The sequence below is a fragment of the Anser brachyrhynchus genome, assembly GCF_964034855.1.
Source record: "Anser brachyrhynchus genome assembly, chromosome: 8".
Taxonomy (NCBI): domain Eukaryota; kingdom Metazoa; phylum Chordata; class Aves; order Anseriformes; family Anatidae; genus Anser; species Anser brachyrhynchus.
The window spans coordinates 7,354,095-7,370,470 of NC_137702.1; the positions used below are offsets into that span (position 1 = coordinate 7,354,095).

General features: G+C 39.2%; 1 protein-coding gene across 10 annotated transcripts in view; it reads right to left on the bottom strand.

Moving 5' to 3' along the window:
• Positions 1 to 2,756: 2,756 nt before the first annotated feature.
• The window catches only part of ELAVL4 (ELAV like RNA binding protein 4), a 79,612-nt gene continuing 65,992 nt past the window's right edge, over positions 2,757 to 16,376 (bottom strand). For 9 of the 10 annotated variants that reach the window (XM_080603555.1, XM_080603553.1, XM_080603551.1 and 6 more), the window contains exons 4-7: positions 11,910 to 12,063; positions 11,293 to 11,518; positions 9,866 to 9,904; positions 2,757 to 5,513 (exon numbers count right to left, since the gene is read on the bottom strand). In XM_080603555.1, coding sequence (XP_080459681.1) covers positions 5,186 to 5,513; positions 9,866 to 9,904; positions 11,293 to 11,518; positions 11,910 to 12,063 — 747 coding nt within the window. In that variant the 3' untranslated portion in view covers positions 2,757 to 5,185. The remainder of the gene's footprint in view (positions 5,514 to 9,865; positions 9,905 to 11,292; positions 11,519 to 11,909; positions 12,064 to 16,376) is intronic. The other variant, XM_080603552.1, reaches the window with a different exon arrangement.

Sequence of the window (16,376 nt, forward strand, 5' to 3'; positions counted from 1 at the left end):
CAGTTTTTCTACTGAAAGGTTATTTCAGAAACTTGCTAATGTGATAGTCAGAACGAACCGGTCTGCCTTCTTGCCTTCGAATTTGGATGAATTAAATTAAATTGACTTTGTGTGACCTGTCCTTGTGGTTGCTTTCCTTCATACAGCCCTTTTGAATGCTTGTCCCTGGTAGATTTACAGAGAACAGGCTTTCCTAAATGCAGTTTTTGGGTTTGTGAGTATAGAAACGATATAAGCTTGGTGACTCTTTTAGTAGTTTTCATTCTCCCAGCATTTGGTTTCTGGTGAAGGCCTCAGACGTGCCTGCACAACAGCCTTCATGTTCTCCTGACTGCTACAACTACCAATACACCTGGGACAATGGCATTTTTTTTAGCACGGGGCTGGGAGTGTGCTTCTGGGTTTTGCTTTTTGTTTCTTTCCTGCAGTTGTTGTTGTTTTGCTCCTTCGTGATCTACTGAAGCTCACCCGTATTGGCTCCATCACCTCTGGGATTCAGAAGTCAGTTATTTTTAGACAAGAGATACTGGATTAGTCTGAGATGTCAGAGATTTTGTGAAGTTATGCTGGATTTGACCTTTCATTTTGCTCCGTACGTACAATGAATTACTGCTGTGCCGTGAGCTCGAGCTGTGAGGTATTTAGGGCAGGGAGCAAATCTTTTTCTGTCCCCACAGGCTGACCTGGCTTTACCTCAGCTACCTGTGGCCACTGAAGTGGGATATGCAAGGTGTAACAGCCTCGCCTGCTACAGGAGATGGCAAAGGTGGTTCCGGGAGCACCTTCCATGTGTGCCTCTCGCCCGTCCTCATCCTAAGGCTGATCCCACACTCAGGTAACACCAGGGCCAGGTAAGGAGCATGCAGCCACGCTCCAGTGGTACCAATGGAAACCACTAACAGTGTCAGAGCATTTGGCTGTGTGTGATTGCTAAAAAGCGTCATCACTGTGTGAGCTGTTCCCAATGTGACAATCCAAAGTCGCCCGCTGCCCTCATGAGCCCCCCACCAGCCAGTGCCTGCCCCAGACCCCCCACGCTCCCACTGCGGCACCCAGGCTGAAGTGGGAGACTTCAGCACTCTTCAACCGCCCTCCCCCAGGTGATTTTCCATTTGTGCAGCAGGCTCGCTAATTGCAGAAAGAGTGATTACCCTTTCATGAAAGAAATATAAAACTTGATTACTTTGAGTGAGTGCTAGCAAGATACGGCTCTGATCCCAGCTGGGCAGAATTGGTGTTTCAGTAAGAATTTTTAGAAACACTCAGGCAGGATGGGTACAGGGAGCAAAGGAACTGTCTGTGACCACTTTTATCTGGCACACAGTTGTGGTGCTCTCCTAAGCAGGTCAGAACTTTACGTACCGGATCCTCAATACTGGTAGAAGCTTTTTGCCTTTGTTATATGTGCACATGAGCTTTCACACAGCTCACATAAGCTCACTTATGGGAGCTGTATGGAATGGAGAAATAGACACCTTACATTAATGAGATGTTGAAGAACAGCAGCTGAGCTTGGATTAAGTGGAAGGACAGAAATTCTCTGGATCAAAGTTCTGGCCCCTCCACAGTCAACAAGAAGAGGGCCTTGTGTACAGACATGGCTCTGTCTGAAGAGCAGCTGCAGTGTCCAGCAACTTCCACCTCAGTCCTGTTCTGACTGTGTATGGGACATAAAAGAAAGGAAAGGGGGGGAAACAATAGATGAAGCTAACAGATGGTGTAGCAGACCTAGTGGTATTTTATTACAGGCACTATTTCCTGAGCCCTCCCCCCTCCCCCCTCCTTTTTATAAAGGGATAGGTTTTTTTTTTAGTTTTAATTAAACTCATTGGTGCATGTTATACTATTTCCTAAAGTGTGTGTTTATATGTATATATGGATGGAAGACACTTTTCAGAGCCAAGTCTTTAAACCAAGCAATTGACTTCTGTATTTTACTATGGAAGGGTCAGATTGATATAAGGATCGATTAAAGCAAGCCATAAATTTAAGAACGAACTCATTTTGTGGCCAGAAATTATTATAACCACCATGGTAACTTAATCTCACAAAAACACAAGTTTATTAATAGGTGAAGGAGCTGAAGAACTGCACAGCCCATCCAGCCCACTGATATATTTTTCCTAATCTGTTGAGATTCAACGCTGCAGTTTTACAAGGTACACATTCTCAATTAGTGAGTGTTACAGAACATAAACATGAAGTGAATATTTGTATTCATGGGATTCAAACAAGTCAACTGAAAGAAATATCAACTCTAGTTATAACACATGGTGAAAAGAATCAAACTGGGAATGTGGTCAAATATACTGTTGTACAGCAGGTATGTACACTTTTATATCGCGTGACATTCATAGCATGTTCATAGAAAAGTCAACCTAAATGACTTAAACTGTATTACTGTTGAAATTTTCTTATTACTTTTGTTTAATGTTGGTATCAACTGAGTTAATATTTTCATTGTGTAAGAACACCGTATATGGTAGAAATCCTTCAGTATCTTCCACGTTCAAATAAAGGTATTTTACTCACAGTTACAATTTGGTATTTGGTGTCTTAAATTGTACCTTAAATGGCAGATTCTTTCTATCCTTCAGAAAGAAAAACCACAAATAATGAACATGCTTAGTCTGGTCTGACTAAGACATTTGTCTCCGAGACCTTGCTTCTGAAATCAGACTAACATCTCCCTCCTTTGAGGTGTGGCTGGGATCACTAAGACAGCTGAACACAGTTAAAAAGGTGGAAAGTCCATAGCCATTCTACACACTTTCATTTATTGTCTGGACAATTAAAGTACAAATAATTCAAACACAACAAGGTTATGAAAAAAACATTTACAATACTTTCCCTCAGAAATGATCTAAACTAGCAAGGTTATAACATGAAGTCATTCATTATAACTAAAGTATACAACTGCCTGGTCCTAAGAAAGATTTTTTAAATTATTATTATTATTCAGATAGTAAAACACATCGTAGAGAAAAGATTCTGACATGCCTTCCCCACTAATGCTTAGCAAATGCATCAAAACTTTCCCAGCAAACTGCGCTCATTCATAGCAGATGATGTATAAAGGTTTCCCTGAACATTGAATGAGTGTTCCTTTAAACTAAAATCTAACATTGTTAAAGTAAAAAACTGATAAAATTATGATGCAGCCTTTGCTTTAGTTATTTGTCTACTACAAAAGTTTGCCTCTTCAGTGTGAAAAAACAATACTTAGTCTACATGCAGTTAGTGGGTATAGCATGGAAAAAATGCACAAAATAAGCACAAGTTATAAATAACCATAACGTTTTATTACCATTAAGACTAAACTTGTATTGAAAAGATTTTATATAACAAGACAAGAAAAGCAATAGCAAATTTAACTATCAACTAGATTATGCATAGCGAGTAACTGTTTCTAGTACTCAGGGAAGAGCATGACCCTTTTTTGTTTTAAATATATAACCGTACAAAGCACAAACATACTAAAATGATCAGTGCACTGGACATGGGAGAGCACCCCCCTCAGTCATTTTGTTCCCTTAGCTCTGTTTTCCCCAATCTGAATTACATTAAAATAAAGACCCAGTTGTTTTCTTTTCTACTGTGCAGTAAGAAAAAATATTCACAACAAACATGACAATATATCAAACAATATTTCTACACAAGTTACCTTGATACCTCTGTCACTTAAGTATCATAAGAAAACATTTTAAGACATATACAAACAAAACTAGCAAAGTGTTACAACTTATAATAAATTAACCAAAAGAAAAAATAACTTTATATATATATATATTTATATTATATATACACATACACACACAACAAAATGACACAATAATATGCTTCTTCCCATAGTTTAAGTAAACAAATAAGTAGACTAGCCAAACTAGCTATATTTGATTTTGGCCATATGCATCACATCGGCAATTAAATAAATAAGTGTTTCAAGCAACATAAACAGTGTTCCAAATGTGCCAACACAGCCCAATTATATTAGCATGGGCTATAAAGTGAATTTGAAAATTCTTAACAAATTTAAAGCAAATGTATTTTTTCTAAACACATTACATTTAACTATGATACTAAGATATGTAAATAATTTCGTAGCACCTACTGCTCAAACCAAGGAAGTTTTTGATCAAAAATTAATTTTTTTTTTAAACTTTTGTTCTGCTGATATCCCATACTGATGACTTAAAGAAAAACCGTCTTGCAACTCATCTCCTTGCTTTTGGGTTTTGACTGTGGGTAACTGCGTGCCTGGGAAGAACACTCTCCCGTACTGTATTTAATATTTTTTATTACATGCTATGAAAAGATACGAAGATCATCTGTTTGTAGCCCATCCTTCAAAAAACAATCTACTAATCCAGTTTAAAACACACATCTTGATCTCTAAAAAGTTACCAGTGCAGTATGAACATGACAAAGTTGTCAATTTCCCCTAAATTAGCCAGTCAAAATATTTTTTCTCAAATCCAGATTCTCTTGTAAAAATTCTTTATATTTTATAAAAATAGATTTTTCTTGAAACCCATTTTCAGCAAAGAGACCACCTCTTTGGCAACATTGTTAATGTTATTTAAATTGTTATGTCATCAGGTATCCCCCTTTACCCCATTCCCTTAACAGAAGACTGTTTAGTTCACATGATATAAAAGAAAAAAGGAAAAATAAAAAAAGTTGCAAAATTATGTTCTTTTTTGCAATTTTTATTGTTCCTCTTTAATTTATGTGGGGGGTTTACCAATCTGATTGGATCAATGTTTTGAAAAGAAGAAAAGAAAAGAAAATTTTTTTCTCACTTTTAATCCCATTAGCTTGTAAAAATTGTTTTTTGTTTTCTTATTTTTTCAAATGAGTGAATGGTCATCTTAAAAAGACCCACCTTCAAGGAAGGTAGTAAAACTAGCTGGCCGGGTAAAAATCCCTGCACATTGTTATCTATGTATATTATATTCAACAACGACAGCTATGAAAGAACATTCAATGCATCAAAGGTTTTTTTTTTTTCTAAGCATTATAAAATCCTTTCCTGTTCCTCACAGGATATCCAATGTTTTAATACTTAGGCAACACTGGCTTATAAAGTCCATGGTTGAATATAAGCCTTGAAGAGTTTTTTTTGTTTTGTTTTGTTCGTATATATATTTATATATATATATTTTAGTAAGTAAGGATATGAAATTCAGGATTTGTGGGTTTTATTGGTTTTAAAGGAAACTTGCAATACTCTGTCTCCTAAACGGTATCCATTAAGGCTGGCAATCGCCATGGCAGCTTCGTCGTAGTTGGTCATGGTGACAAAGCCAAATCCCTTGCACTTGTTGGTGTTGAAGTCGCGGATCACCTTGACATTATTGACCGCTCCGAAGGGACCGAACAGCTGCCACAGCACACTCTCATCTGAGTCGGGAGACAAGTTGTAGACGAAGATGCACCATCCAGTCCCAGTGTGACCAGGGATATTCATTCCGACAAGGCTCGTCATACCATCAATTGTGATCGGAGAAAACCTACCAAGTAAAAAGAGGGGTCTATTCTAAATATATCTCTTGGCACAAACTACATGGAACCAAGACTTCAAAATAATCAAGCCAGTGTTAATTTAGGTTCTCAGTCCTACCCCTGGAAGATGACTACACAGCCACCTTGGTCTCCAACTCTTACTTGAGTGGAGGGGAGCTGTACTACATATAGAAGACCAAACCCGTGCATAAATGCATGTCCCTTCAAGGATAAGCCCTATTTAAATGCAAACAAAGATCTAACAGATTGTCCTTTAGCATTTCTTTTAAGTTCAAAAAGGGCCTGTGTTTATGGCAGCATACACAAGTTTGTTAAGAAAAGACCTATAGGAATTTGCCATGTAGTTCCATTACAAAAAATGTTGTTTCAGAGCAATGGAAAACTAATGCTTTACTTTTCAAAAGTTTGCTGTGAAAAAAGAGACCCTTCAAAATTTATTTTAAAGATTAGTATGAAATGCCATTGGCAGGATTCAGGTGCAAAAGTAGCCTCTTTTAGCTGAAGACACTACCAGAGAGCTCTAAGTGATAGGTTTTAATTCTCCTCCTAACAGTCCTTAATTGACATACAGTGAGAAAAAAATCTAGTTAATAAAAAAAGTCCTAAAGCCAGCCAAATATATTAAAGATTTATGCAGCAGTCGTAGAGTAAATAAAACAGTGCATAAATATAATTAGTGAGCATATGTCAACTAATACCTTCATGCTGCGAGACTCCATGTCCATGACAGGATCTTAAGGTCTTCAGATAGTGAACGTAGTAGAGAGATAAGCTCCTAGAAATCTAACACAGAACCCTAACTTCTCCCCCAGCATCTTTTGGGGCCTGTTTTGTTTATTTGAATGTCTGAATTAGAAAGCTGAAGCCAGGTAGCATGTTTATAAGCACGGAATAGCGTTGGCTGGGCAGGACCTATGGAGGTCATCTAGTCGAGCTCCTGCTCAAAGCGAGGCTAACTGAAGTGAGATTGGCTGCTCAGGGCCTGGCACAGGAAAGTTTTTGAAGTTTCCACAGATGGGACTCCACTCCTGGGGCCTCCTGCTCCAGGGTTTGACCATCCTCACTGTCAGTGACTTTTCCCTTATATTCAGCTGAGTTTCCCCCGCTGCAGCCTGTTACTCTTGACTCTTGTCCTTTTGCAGTTGACCTCTGAGAACAGCTTGGCTTCATCTTCTTCTAACGCCCTTGTAGGTAGTTGAAGACAACAGTCAGTGGCTAAACTCTACATTTACCCTTCCTGAATTTTGCAAGGTTCTCTTCCAGCTTGTCAAGGTCACCCCAAAGGCAGCCACGGCCAACAGCATGCTGATCGCCCCTACTCCCCCACATCAGTGTCATCCATTAACGCAAGGAGGGCGCACTGCAGCCCGTGACTCAGGTTATTAATGAAGATGTTAAGCAGTATCAGCCCTCAGGATCAACATAATTTTCCTTTCATCAGTTTGAAAAAAATATGACATGATTTCTGAAGCTACACTTTGGGATATGTTTTAAAATAACAACTGTGCAGAGGAAAAGTCTTAATAAAAATCCAGTTTCACATGTACCTTCAGTATGATGAGTTTTAATACCAGAATTGAATAATAATTCCTCAGGATCTTCTGAGTGATGACTGAGGGAATAGAGGGGGGAATCCACAGTGTAGTTAAGGGAAGACAGCTCTTATGCATTCCATAACTTCTCCTTTTATACTTCTTGTGTTTCCACAGTTAGCATTCTGCGCAATATTATGTAGTGTATATTAAATAACCATAAAAGAAACTACACACTTGATGGCTGCTTCTTTGGACTCCTTTCCTCAAATATACGTATAAAGTGCTATCAAAAGATACTTGGAACATTCATCTTCAGCTAAGAAATATCACTGGAGTGTAGCTACACTATAAACAAGCAGTTTGTAAATGCTAACAGCATTGGATCCTCAGACATATACAGAGGTTTGCAAAAAGATCTTAAGAGTATATGATCATCTTCCTACTGAAGTTCACTTTTACAAATCCTACCCTCAAGATTCTTTAATTCCTAGTATGTGGGAGAAAATCATAATTGTTCAGCATTGCTCTGCTAACCTAGGGCATTTCTGCAGCTCTGAAAACAGAGGTGGCTGGACAGGGCCGATTTATTCTGCTCCTTCCACCACACGCCAGCATGGAACTGTAAATAGGGCAGCCAGGACTGAGAGCTTGTACAAGCCAACAGTTTCACATTCCTTTGAAATTTGGAAGATGGGACTTCAAGCCCATTGCTGCCAAGTGCCAACTGTGCTAGTAACATATGTAAGCCAGCAAACACTCATTTTCTGAAATGTTTAAACTTAACATGAAGTATAGCACTAATACATACATTTCCTGTAAGTGGTATTACTAAAATCTGTACAATGCTCAAAGCCGTGCATATCAAACAGTATTTTATAGCTTTGTTTTTCAAGAAATGCTGCACTGATACAAAGGGTTAAAGTTTCATACAGTTCATTGGAGAGCAGCTTTTCCCTGGAAATCTTTTGGAGATATGCAGCTTTCAACTACCTACATACCATGAGCACAGGAGCTACTATAAATGCAAGAAAATATGCATGAAACTAGTACAAGTTTACTAACAAATACAACACAAGCTACAGCTAAGCAGCAGCACTGAATTATGCACATGATCTGAAGTTACTGATCAATAAAACCTTTCTCCCACACCTGCACAGCTCATTTTCTATCTGTATTTCCCCACATACTTAACATGAGGAAGCAAGAGAACTGACCGCCAAACCCAGAAACAACACTACAGATGTTTTAGAGGCAGCTCCTGAAGTTTTGATCAATACAGTATTTTTCTGGTGACCCTATGCCTGTAATTACAGAGTTTACTATCACAGTTTAAGATTTGCTGGGAGGAGAGGAGTAAAAAGCTAATTTAAGATGCCTAAACAATAACTGTTCAAAAAAACCACAAGCTGTTGTGATTTAAGACCAACACTGCAGAATTAAAACATTAAGGCAGACATAGCCTAAAAAGGCAGGTAACTCATTTTCTTTCCATCTGCAGCTGATAGAAAATCTGAACTCAAAACTCTTGACGGTTAGGACCAAACACTGTCCTACACAACATGCCAGTACAACTCTGGGGAAGAAATTAATAGCCAGGGACAACTCCCTGAACACCACCACCTTTCTGAGAGTTTCTTGCACCCAACAGATACTCAAAGCTAAGTTTTGCAATGTTCTTGGCATATATCAAGAAACAAGTTGGGGGGGAGAATGCAGGAAAAGCAGAACGCAATAAACTCAGGTGGTGATACAGTGACTCAGAAATTACCATCACCACTAAGTATATTGCAAATGAAACAAACATACTAACAAACACAAGGAGTGCTTTAGAGAACGTATGCCACCTCTGCCTTCAGTTTTGTAAGTAGTCTTAAGATCTGCAATTTATTGGTATGACAGCTACCATGGCAGTAGTTAAAATGTACGTTACAGTTCACTACTGGCTGAAGATATACTTACCGCACCATTTACAGGATGAGCTTTGTTAAAGCAAAAAACAATTTTCAACTGTGGTGAGTAGACCATTTCAGAAGACTAAGTGTTTTCTCATCTTTAATTGGGGGGATGGCTGGACATCTTACATCAGGAGTAAGACTGCCTTTATTGTGCTGTAAGGTTCGCTTACGTTGATGTGTGCCATCAGAAGAAACACTAACAATTCATCAACTCATTTTAGCTATCAAACATTGAACATACTGATGAAACAGCATAAATGTTTATAAATCAGCTGAACTTTCACACATACAAGTACATACACAAACACACATCGCTATTTCAAAGAAAAAATAAATCCCAAGCACCAAGAAAATTTCAACAAAGCATTAAACCTGTAACAAAAGAAACTTAGGGCTGATTAAGGTGCACACAGCTATATTTTAAAGTCAAACTTGTGAAGCCAGATGTAACAGAATGAAGGTCTTAACAGCTGAAAATAGAATTAGGCTGCTGATGTCCAGATCTCAGTTAAGTTTTTAACTAATAGCTGATCTAATAACATAACTTAATAGTTCTGTTTCTGGACAAAGTGCCATGTGGCACAACAACTGGAGTTTGAATGCTTGTAGCTGTTGCACCTAAACCATTTGAGAGCCCCACCTGTAAATAAAAAAAAGTTGAAAAACCCACAGAATGTGTGTGTGGCCTTTAAAGTAATAAAACCAACTGAAGTCCAAACTTAAAAAGAATCTGACATGCTGGTGGAAGAAAAGAAGGAATTAAAAAAAATAAAGTTAGTGAATTAAAAAAAAATGTAGCACCAATCTGTGCCAACACGGACATCTGGCAATCTGTGGAATTCTAATTACCTCTTTACGCCATAGGCCATATTAAGCAAATTGTCCAGCCTGAAAAGAGAAGGAGGGTCTTTGGGTTAATGTCTCACAGATGGCAAGATCGCTCAATGGAACTATTATTAATAGCGTTCCATTTTCAAAGAAGAAATGTTCAACAAGTTTCCCACACATCTAAGGAGCCTAACAACTCGTGGCCCGCTTTGTTAAGCTTGAGATTGTGCTTAAATTTCCACCACAGCATTTGAAGTAATTTTACCTCATCTAAAGTCTTAAAGAAAACCTTAATTTTCATGGTTTGATTTGGCATTTAAAAAGATTCGCTTTTGGTTCATCTTTTTTTAAGACAGTATCATGAAATTTTTGCAAATAATTCAGCTGTTCACCTTATACTTACAGTTAGCTTTGAAATAAAATGTTACAGTCCAAAACTGATGGAACTAGAAAAATTCCAGATTTTTTAACTACTTTAACTTAATATATTCTCACTACTAGGATACATTCAATAATTATCCTCAGCAATACATCAATCTAAATGACCACCGAGTTTTGCAAAATGACTAATCATCTGCTTTCCATGGCAGTACACTAAGTAAGTCCTTTTATTGATGGACTGATAAAAATGATAGCCTCAAAGGACGCAGCTGCATGCCAAAGATGTACTAAATTTGTATTTGCTTTTATATCAGTCAGATGATTTTTTGCTATCATCTTATTTACTTCATTAGCACTTTGTCACCAAAAAAACTAGAATCACTTTTTAATAATTCTGTAAAGCCAGTATGCAACTCAGTTATGAAAATATACACTTTTTAAAAAGAGACCTTTAATTGAATGCTAGGTTGCCTGAAAGTTATTATAAAACTAACAAGGACACAATGTATTGCAAACACTGGCTTATGGATCAGATGGAAATGGTATATTCAGAATGTGTAACATAGAACATCTCCCAAAAGCATCTGAGGAATCACACCAAACACTAATACAAGGTCTCTTTATAGTAAGAGCAGGCTAATAAATTTAATGATACTGCTGCTGACTGGAACAGACTCAGCTTTTTTCCTGCTACGAATCCAGTCATTAACATCAAAGTCTAGGCTGCATCAAAACTGTAATAACATAGCAGAAAATAAAAGCATTACCAAAAAAATTGGGAAGAACAGGGTAGTCACTGCTCATTTGATTATCAGTGTAACTCTGTTCTGTCCTCCCTTTTTCTATGATGCTTCAAGAGATCCGACTGTACAGTACTTCAGCTGTTTTAGTAAATACAACATGACTACTGCTGTCAGCAGATTTTCCTCCTCATTCTCCAGGAAAGAATATTTAATTTTACAAAGAAAAATCAGGTCAGCCTACACAACTAAAGAGTATTTTCCTGTGCAGCACCTGCCCCACATCGTCATCACTGGTAGAACTTCAGTTCTTTTCCAGGTAATTACCTGAATCTCTGAGCCTGGTGGTGAAGTGGTCCAGGGTAGCGTCTGTTGGGAGACTGATAAAGCTGTGAAAGGAGTGCCTGGCTTGTTTTCTGGCTGGGATTATTGGCAAACTTCACAGTAATTGGTTCTGTAGCACCACTAGGCTTCTGGCCATTTAGTCCCTTTATGGCTTCTTCTGCCTCTATTCTCTTATCAAAACGGATAAATCCCACACCTCGAGAAACACCTGGGAAGTAAACACATGTGAACAAATGAATATATGTAGGAACAGCTTCATCTATGTAACGATGAAACAATGTTGGTTTGACTTAACAGAACACACAGCTTGCAAATTCAGACAAGTCCTACAATAAAGAAAAGTGCCATTCCCCAGCTGTGTTCTCTGCAATCAGACCCTACTATATACACAATCATTTTAAGGAAGTGACATTCTGCATTTTGCAATCCCTCATTAAAAAAAGAAGCAGGTACAACCCCAAGCAGTTATACCTATAGAGAACTGGGCATGCATTTTACATTAAAAAAATCACTATCTTAAAACCCAACTGCCAGCAAGCATTTATAATTCTGCTATTTCCAGAAAAACATGCAAGCATCTAGGAAAGATTTATTTTAACCTGTGACTTGATCAACCAGAATCCGTGAGGTGATGATGCGTCCATATTGTGAGAATAACTGCTCTAATTCTTTCTGGGTCATTGTTTTCGGAAGGCCGCTGACATACAAGTTTGCATCTCTGATTGATGCTGAACTTGGACGGGCATATGACACCTATGGATTTAAGAAAAGGAAATGCATATTAGTAAGCAGAGCTGCTCTTTACATTTTAAATGGACAGATTGTTTTCTTTTTCAACAAGCAAGAAACCTTAGAGTTCAGTTGCTTGAATAACCCTGGAGTTCAGATACTACCTGTTCGGCAAAACCAACAGAATCAGGAAAAGTTAGAAGAACAAAGGAAGAGCAAGAGAGACCTTGAAAACAAATGCAAGGGTTCTTTAAGTGCAGGCACAAAATAACTATTGTTCAGAGGTAGATTAATGTGTGACTTCCCACGCACGGCTTTGTAAATTTACCCCTATGGGTTGTGGGTGTATGGATGATTTACTGTATCTAACATGTAATAACCTTAGAATATACGTAGCATTCTGAAGTTCCAGGATGCTTTTCTTCAAGAGTCTGAAACAGATCAGATTATTTGCAGAGTGATCTTTTGTGCCATCTCTGTGTTTTCATCCTGAGCTGGCAAGATCTGTTCTGGATGAACAGCAAAGCACTGGTGAAATTACACTAAATGAACATCTGCTCAGGGAACTGTATACTGACACTCATTGTCGTATCTGCAATTTATCACAAGAAGTTCCCTTGCACTGTAAGCCCAAAACCAGACCATAAAACATTATGACCAAATAAACAAGAAAAGCAAGCTGAGGCATTGCATGCATGCTGTCAAAAAATTAAATCTTTAACTGCTCTTCTACCTATGAAAATATAAACCCAGACCTGAAAGAAAAATCAGATCTATAATTACAATATGTGCATAAAAAGCCTTCTGCACTATTAATATATTCGCTTAGAATAACACAAATTTAACTAAAATACTTCCCAGATAAGGCCTAATTGCAAGTATTCAGCACAGATCACGAAGAATTACTTCTCAGCACATCTGAAATAGCATCAGATCTAAACCTGAATATTTTGCACTTCATCCTGATTTATTTAAATATAAACAGATCGGTATGTTACTGTATCATGTCTTAAAATGCCTTTTGGAAGAAATAGGGGGGGTCTTGTCACGGAAATAACATGTTCAGCAATTGTCTTCCCCTCTTCCCCAGCCTTAGCCCAAACACAAATGATGTCAAATGGATGTCTTTGTGTTTTATGTGTCAAAGAGTTGTCTTTATGTGCTCCACACCTAAAAATAGATGTTGACTCAACACAGAAAATGATGTGAATGACTAATATTTGCTTCTACAATCTTCCGCGCACAATAGCGGACAAACTCTAAAGATTTTAGATTTTAAAGCTTTTGGCAACTTCTTTTTAACTTACATGTTTGTACATAACCTTTTAAAACTAACATTTCAAGAGAAAGCTAAAGAGAGGAGGTGGGAAGATTTAGGGGAAGAAATGTGAAAAAGGAGGTTAGCTAAAACATTTGCATCAACTGAGGCAAGCTCAGGCAAAGCACACAGGCACAGACAGGCCTAACAAGCAGGGAAGCGTCCAGCTGCAGATGAGCAATGAAAGGGAAGCGGATGGATGTTGGTGTGGAACTGTCCCGTGCCCCAGCAACTTGGGGCCACACAGCCCACGAGCTCCAGCATCCATGGCACTCAGTCATAGGTCCCAAGTGTCCCTCTGAGGCACCAGGACCAGAGCTCAGGTGGCACCACTTGGCTGCTAGCTAATGAACTGAGACAGGTGCTTGGGGACACAAAACCAGGGGTAACTACACCATGCTTTCATCTATAGATACCACGCCTAACATCACTGCATTACCGTGCTTGGTTTGGTGGCCTCTCGCTTATACCTCAAGCAGGCACTGTTGAAGTTACGTGATTTTGAGCAGGCTCTGGAAGACCAGCAAGTCCAGCTCAAGTTACCCAGAAGTGAGAAACATGGCCACCGAGTGTGAGGGCTCGGTGCGGCCTGGGCAGTTCGGGCATCACCTCACAGCACTGGCCAGGCCCGGTACAATCACAATCAGCCCCATATCAAGAGCACATCAGAGCCCAGGACTGAATCCCATCTCCTGAGGCCAGGGAGGTGCCACCCACTCACCCACTTCACACAGCCAAAACCACCCTGGAGTGTGTGGAAAAGCACAATGTCCCCACACTCTGCAAGTGCCTTACACTGAGAGGGCGCTACCAGGGTTCAGACACCTACAGCTTAACCTATTTCAGAAATAACAGTTTAAAAAACACTTAAGAGCCTCTCTGGAGTGAGGGTAGGGACCTTACCTATTCCTCAAAACTGAGAGCTGCAAAATTAATAAAGTTCCTGGGAAAACAGCCAGGGGTTTCCTTTGGGTTTTCTCACTCTGGCACATTCATTAACCAAATGCCACATTACAGGGAAGATGAAAAGTACTGGGATATGCAAAAAACACCACTTCCCAGAGCACTGAGTGCCTGACATTTTATATATATATATATACACACACACACACACACACACTTCTACACAAGAAAGTAAAAGAGCCCTGCTCTGTTCTTGTGGGCCATGCGGATACAAAGCAGAAGGAGCCTGCATGGTCTCAAATTCATCTACTCACAGCACATGTAAACATGCATCACCACTCAGATCTAATTTTTATTTCCTCCTGCAATCAAACATTCAGGTTGCAGGGGAGCCGAGGCCGAAGAAAAAGCTGCCAAAAGCAACTCAGCTGTCTTTAATATCAAGGAGAAAAGGTTGTGAGCTGAATGGACACAAGGCTAGTGTTGTCAATTATTTATCTCCTTTTGAATCTTTTTCATCTTCTCTCACAGGTCAGCCAATGACAAATCGATTGGTTAGACCATGCCATCCTGCTTCCTAGCTATTATTCAGTTAGTACAGAGGACGGGATGTCTTCCCATGTATTAACTATCAAAGGAAGAAAACATCCATCCTGACCCTCCACCTGACCAGAAGCAACTTGCACCGTGAAAGTTAAAATGGGAGCCAACACCAGCTCCCATTTTATCACTGAACTACGAAGCACTGCATTAATTCTTTATATTCACAGTTAAGAACAATTTTTTTGCTCATGGCAATGTTAGTGCCGTATAATGACACGGCTTGTTGAAAAACGAAAAATTAAGGAAATCCCAGCCACTGGAAGAAATTCGAATATATGAGCTGGAGTACACCAAGCTGTCATTCGACCTACGCATTTTTCAGCACTGAAGTGTTTGTCCACTTGCATGCCTGTTGGAGGTCTAACAATATTTCATTTCACTTAATAAGCTTAGTCCTTCACAAGGAAGATATTAATATTTTCTAATTCATTTCATGAATTATTTTTTATTAAATAATTTATTATGGCTTACTGTATATATGTATTTATAGTAACTAACATTAGAGGTCAGTAATTGGGGAAAACATGCTAGCAAGGATATTTCTCATCTGACATTGAACAGTCTGTGTAAGCACTTCTCCCCAATATGAGCAGCCCTCCCTCAAGAGGCTGCACTGCCACTGCATTTGCCAAACACTACCGGAGAGATGTAGGGTCCAGAGCTTCATATCTTCCATGGCAATGAACAATTATTGTTCACGAACACAGAAGAATCACCCAGTTAAAGCAATTATCTTCCCTATTGATTTCCTACTCATTTTTCCAATGCAGAAAACTTTTTGAAAAATTTTTAACCTCGAGACTTTTCAGAACATAAATTGATGCAGTCTGGTCTTTCCAAGTCAGAGAGCCCACAAAGGCACCCAGAGGCATGAACGCATCCCATTTGTCTTACAAGACAAGGCTCTGGACATTATCGGCCACCATTTCAATACTGACACTCTTAACCATTTCACTGCTGCTCAAAGATGCCTTCAGCTCACATGTTAGTCCTGGACTTCTCGGATGTTAAGCCCATATTCAGGGGGAGTCTTCTAGAAACAGGTTTTTGTTCAGTGAGCCTTTTAAGCGAGCCAGAACAACGTCTCAGTTGCTGCCTGCTCCAGAGAGGTCAGGCATCATCCTTGCCTGGAGCAATGCCTCTGTGAGCAGAGCCACCCTGCCCTGGCCAAAACATCTCCTGACAAGACACCTAACAGCTTAGCTTGTGTCTTTCTAAAAACTTTTCCAAAATGATATACGCCTCTCACTCAGCACCTAGCATTAGCTCACCTGGGGAGTGCAAGACTAGACAGGAGCCTTTAATCGGAGTGCAGCACAGCAGCACGGGCATCCCCAGCCATGGGGCCGGCGGCTGACAGTTCCTGCAGTCCCCAGGACGTGTCACCAGCTGCCACCACATGAGGTGCAGTTGCTGTTAAGCAATGCCCTGGGCATCTTTCAGAAAATCTTTGTGTAACATGTTCCAAAATACTAAGCTTCACTGTGACCTTAAAAGTAATTTTGAAAGACTT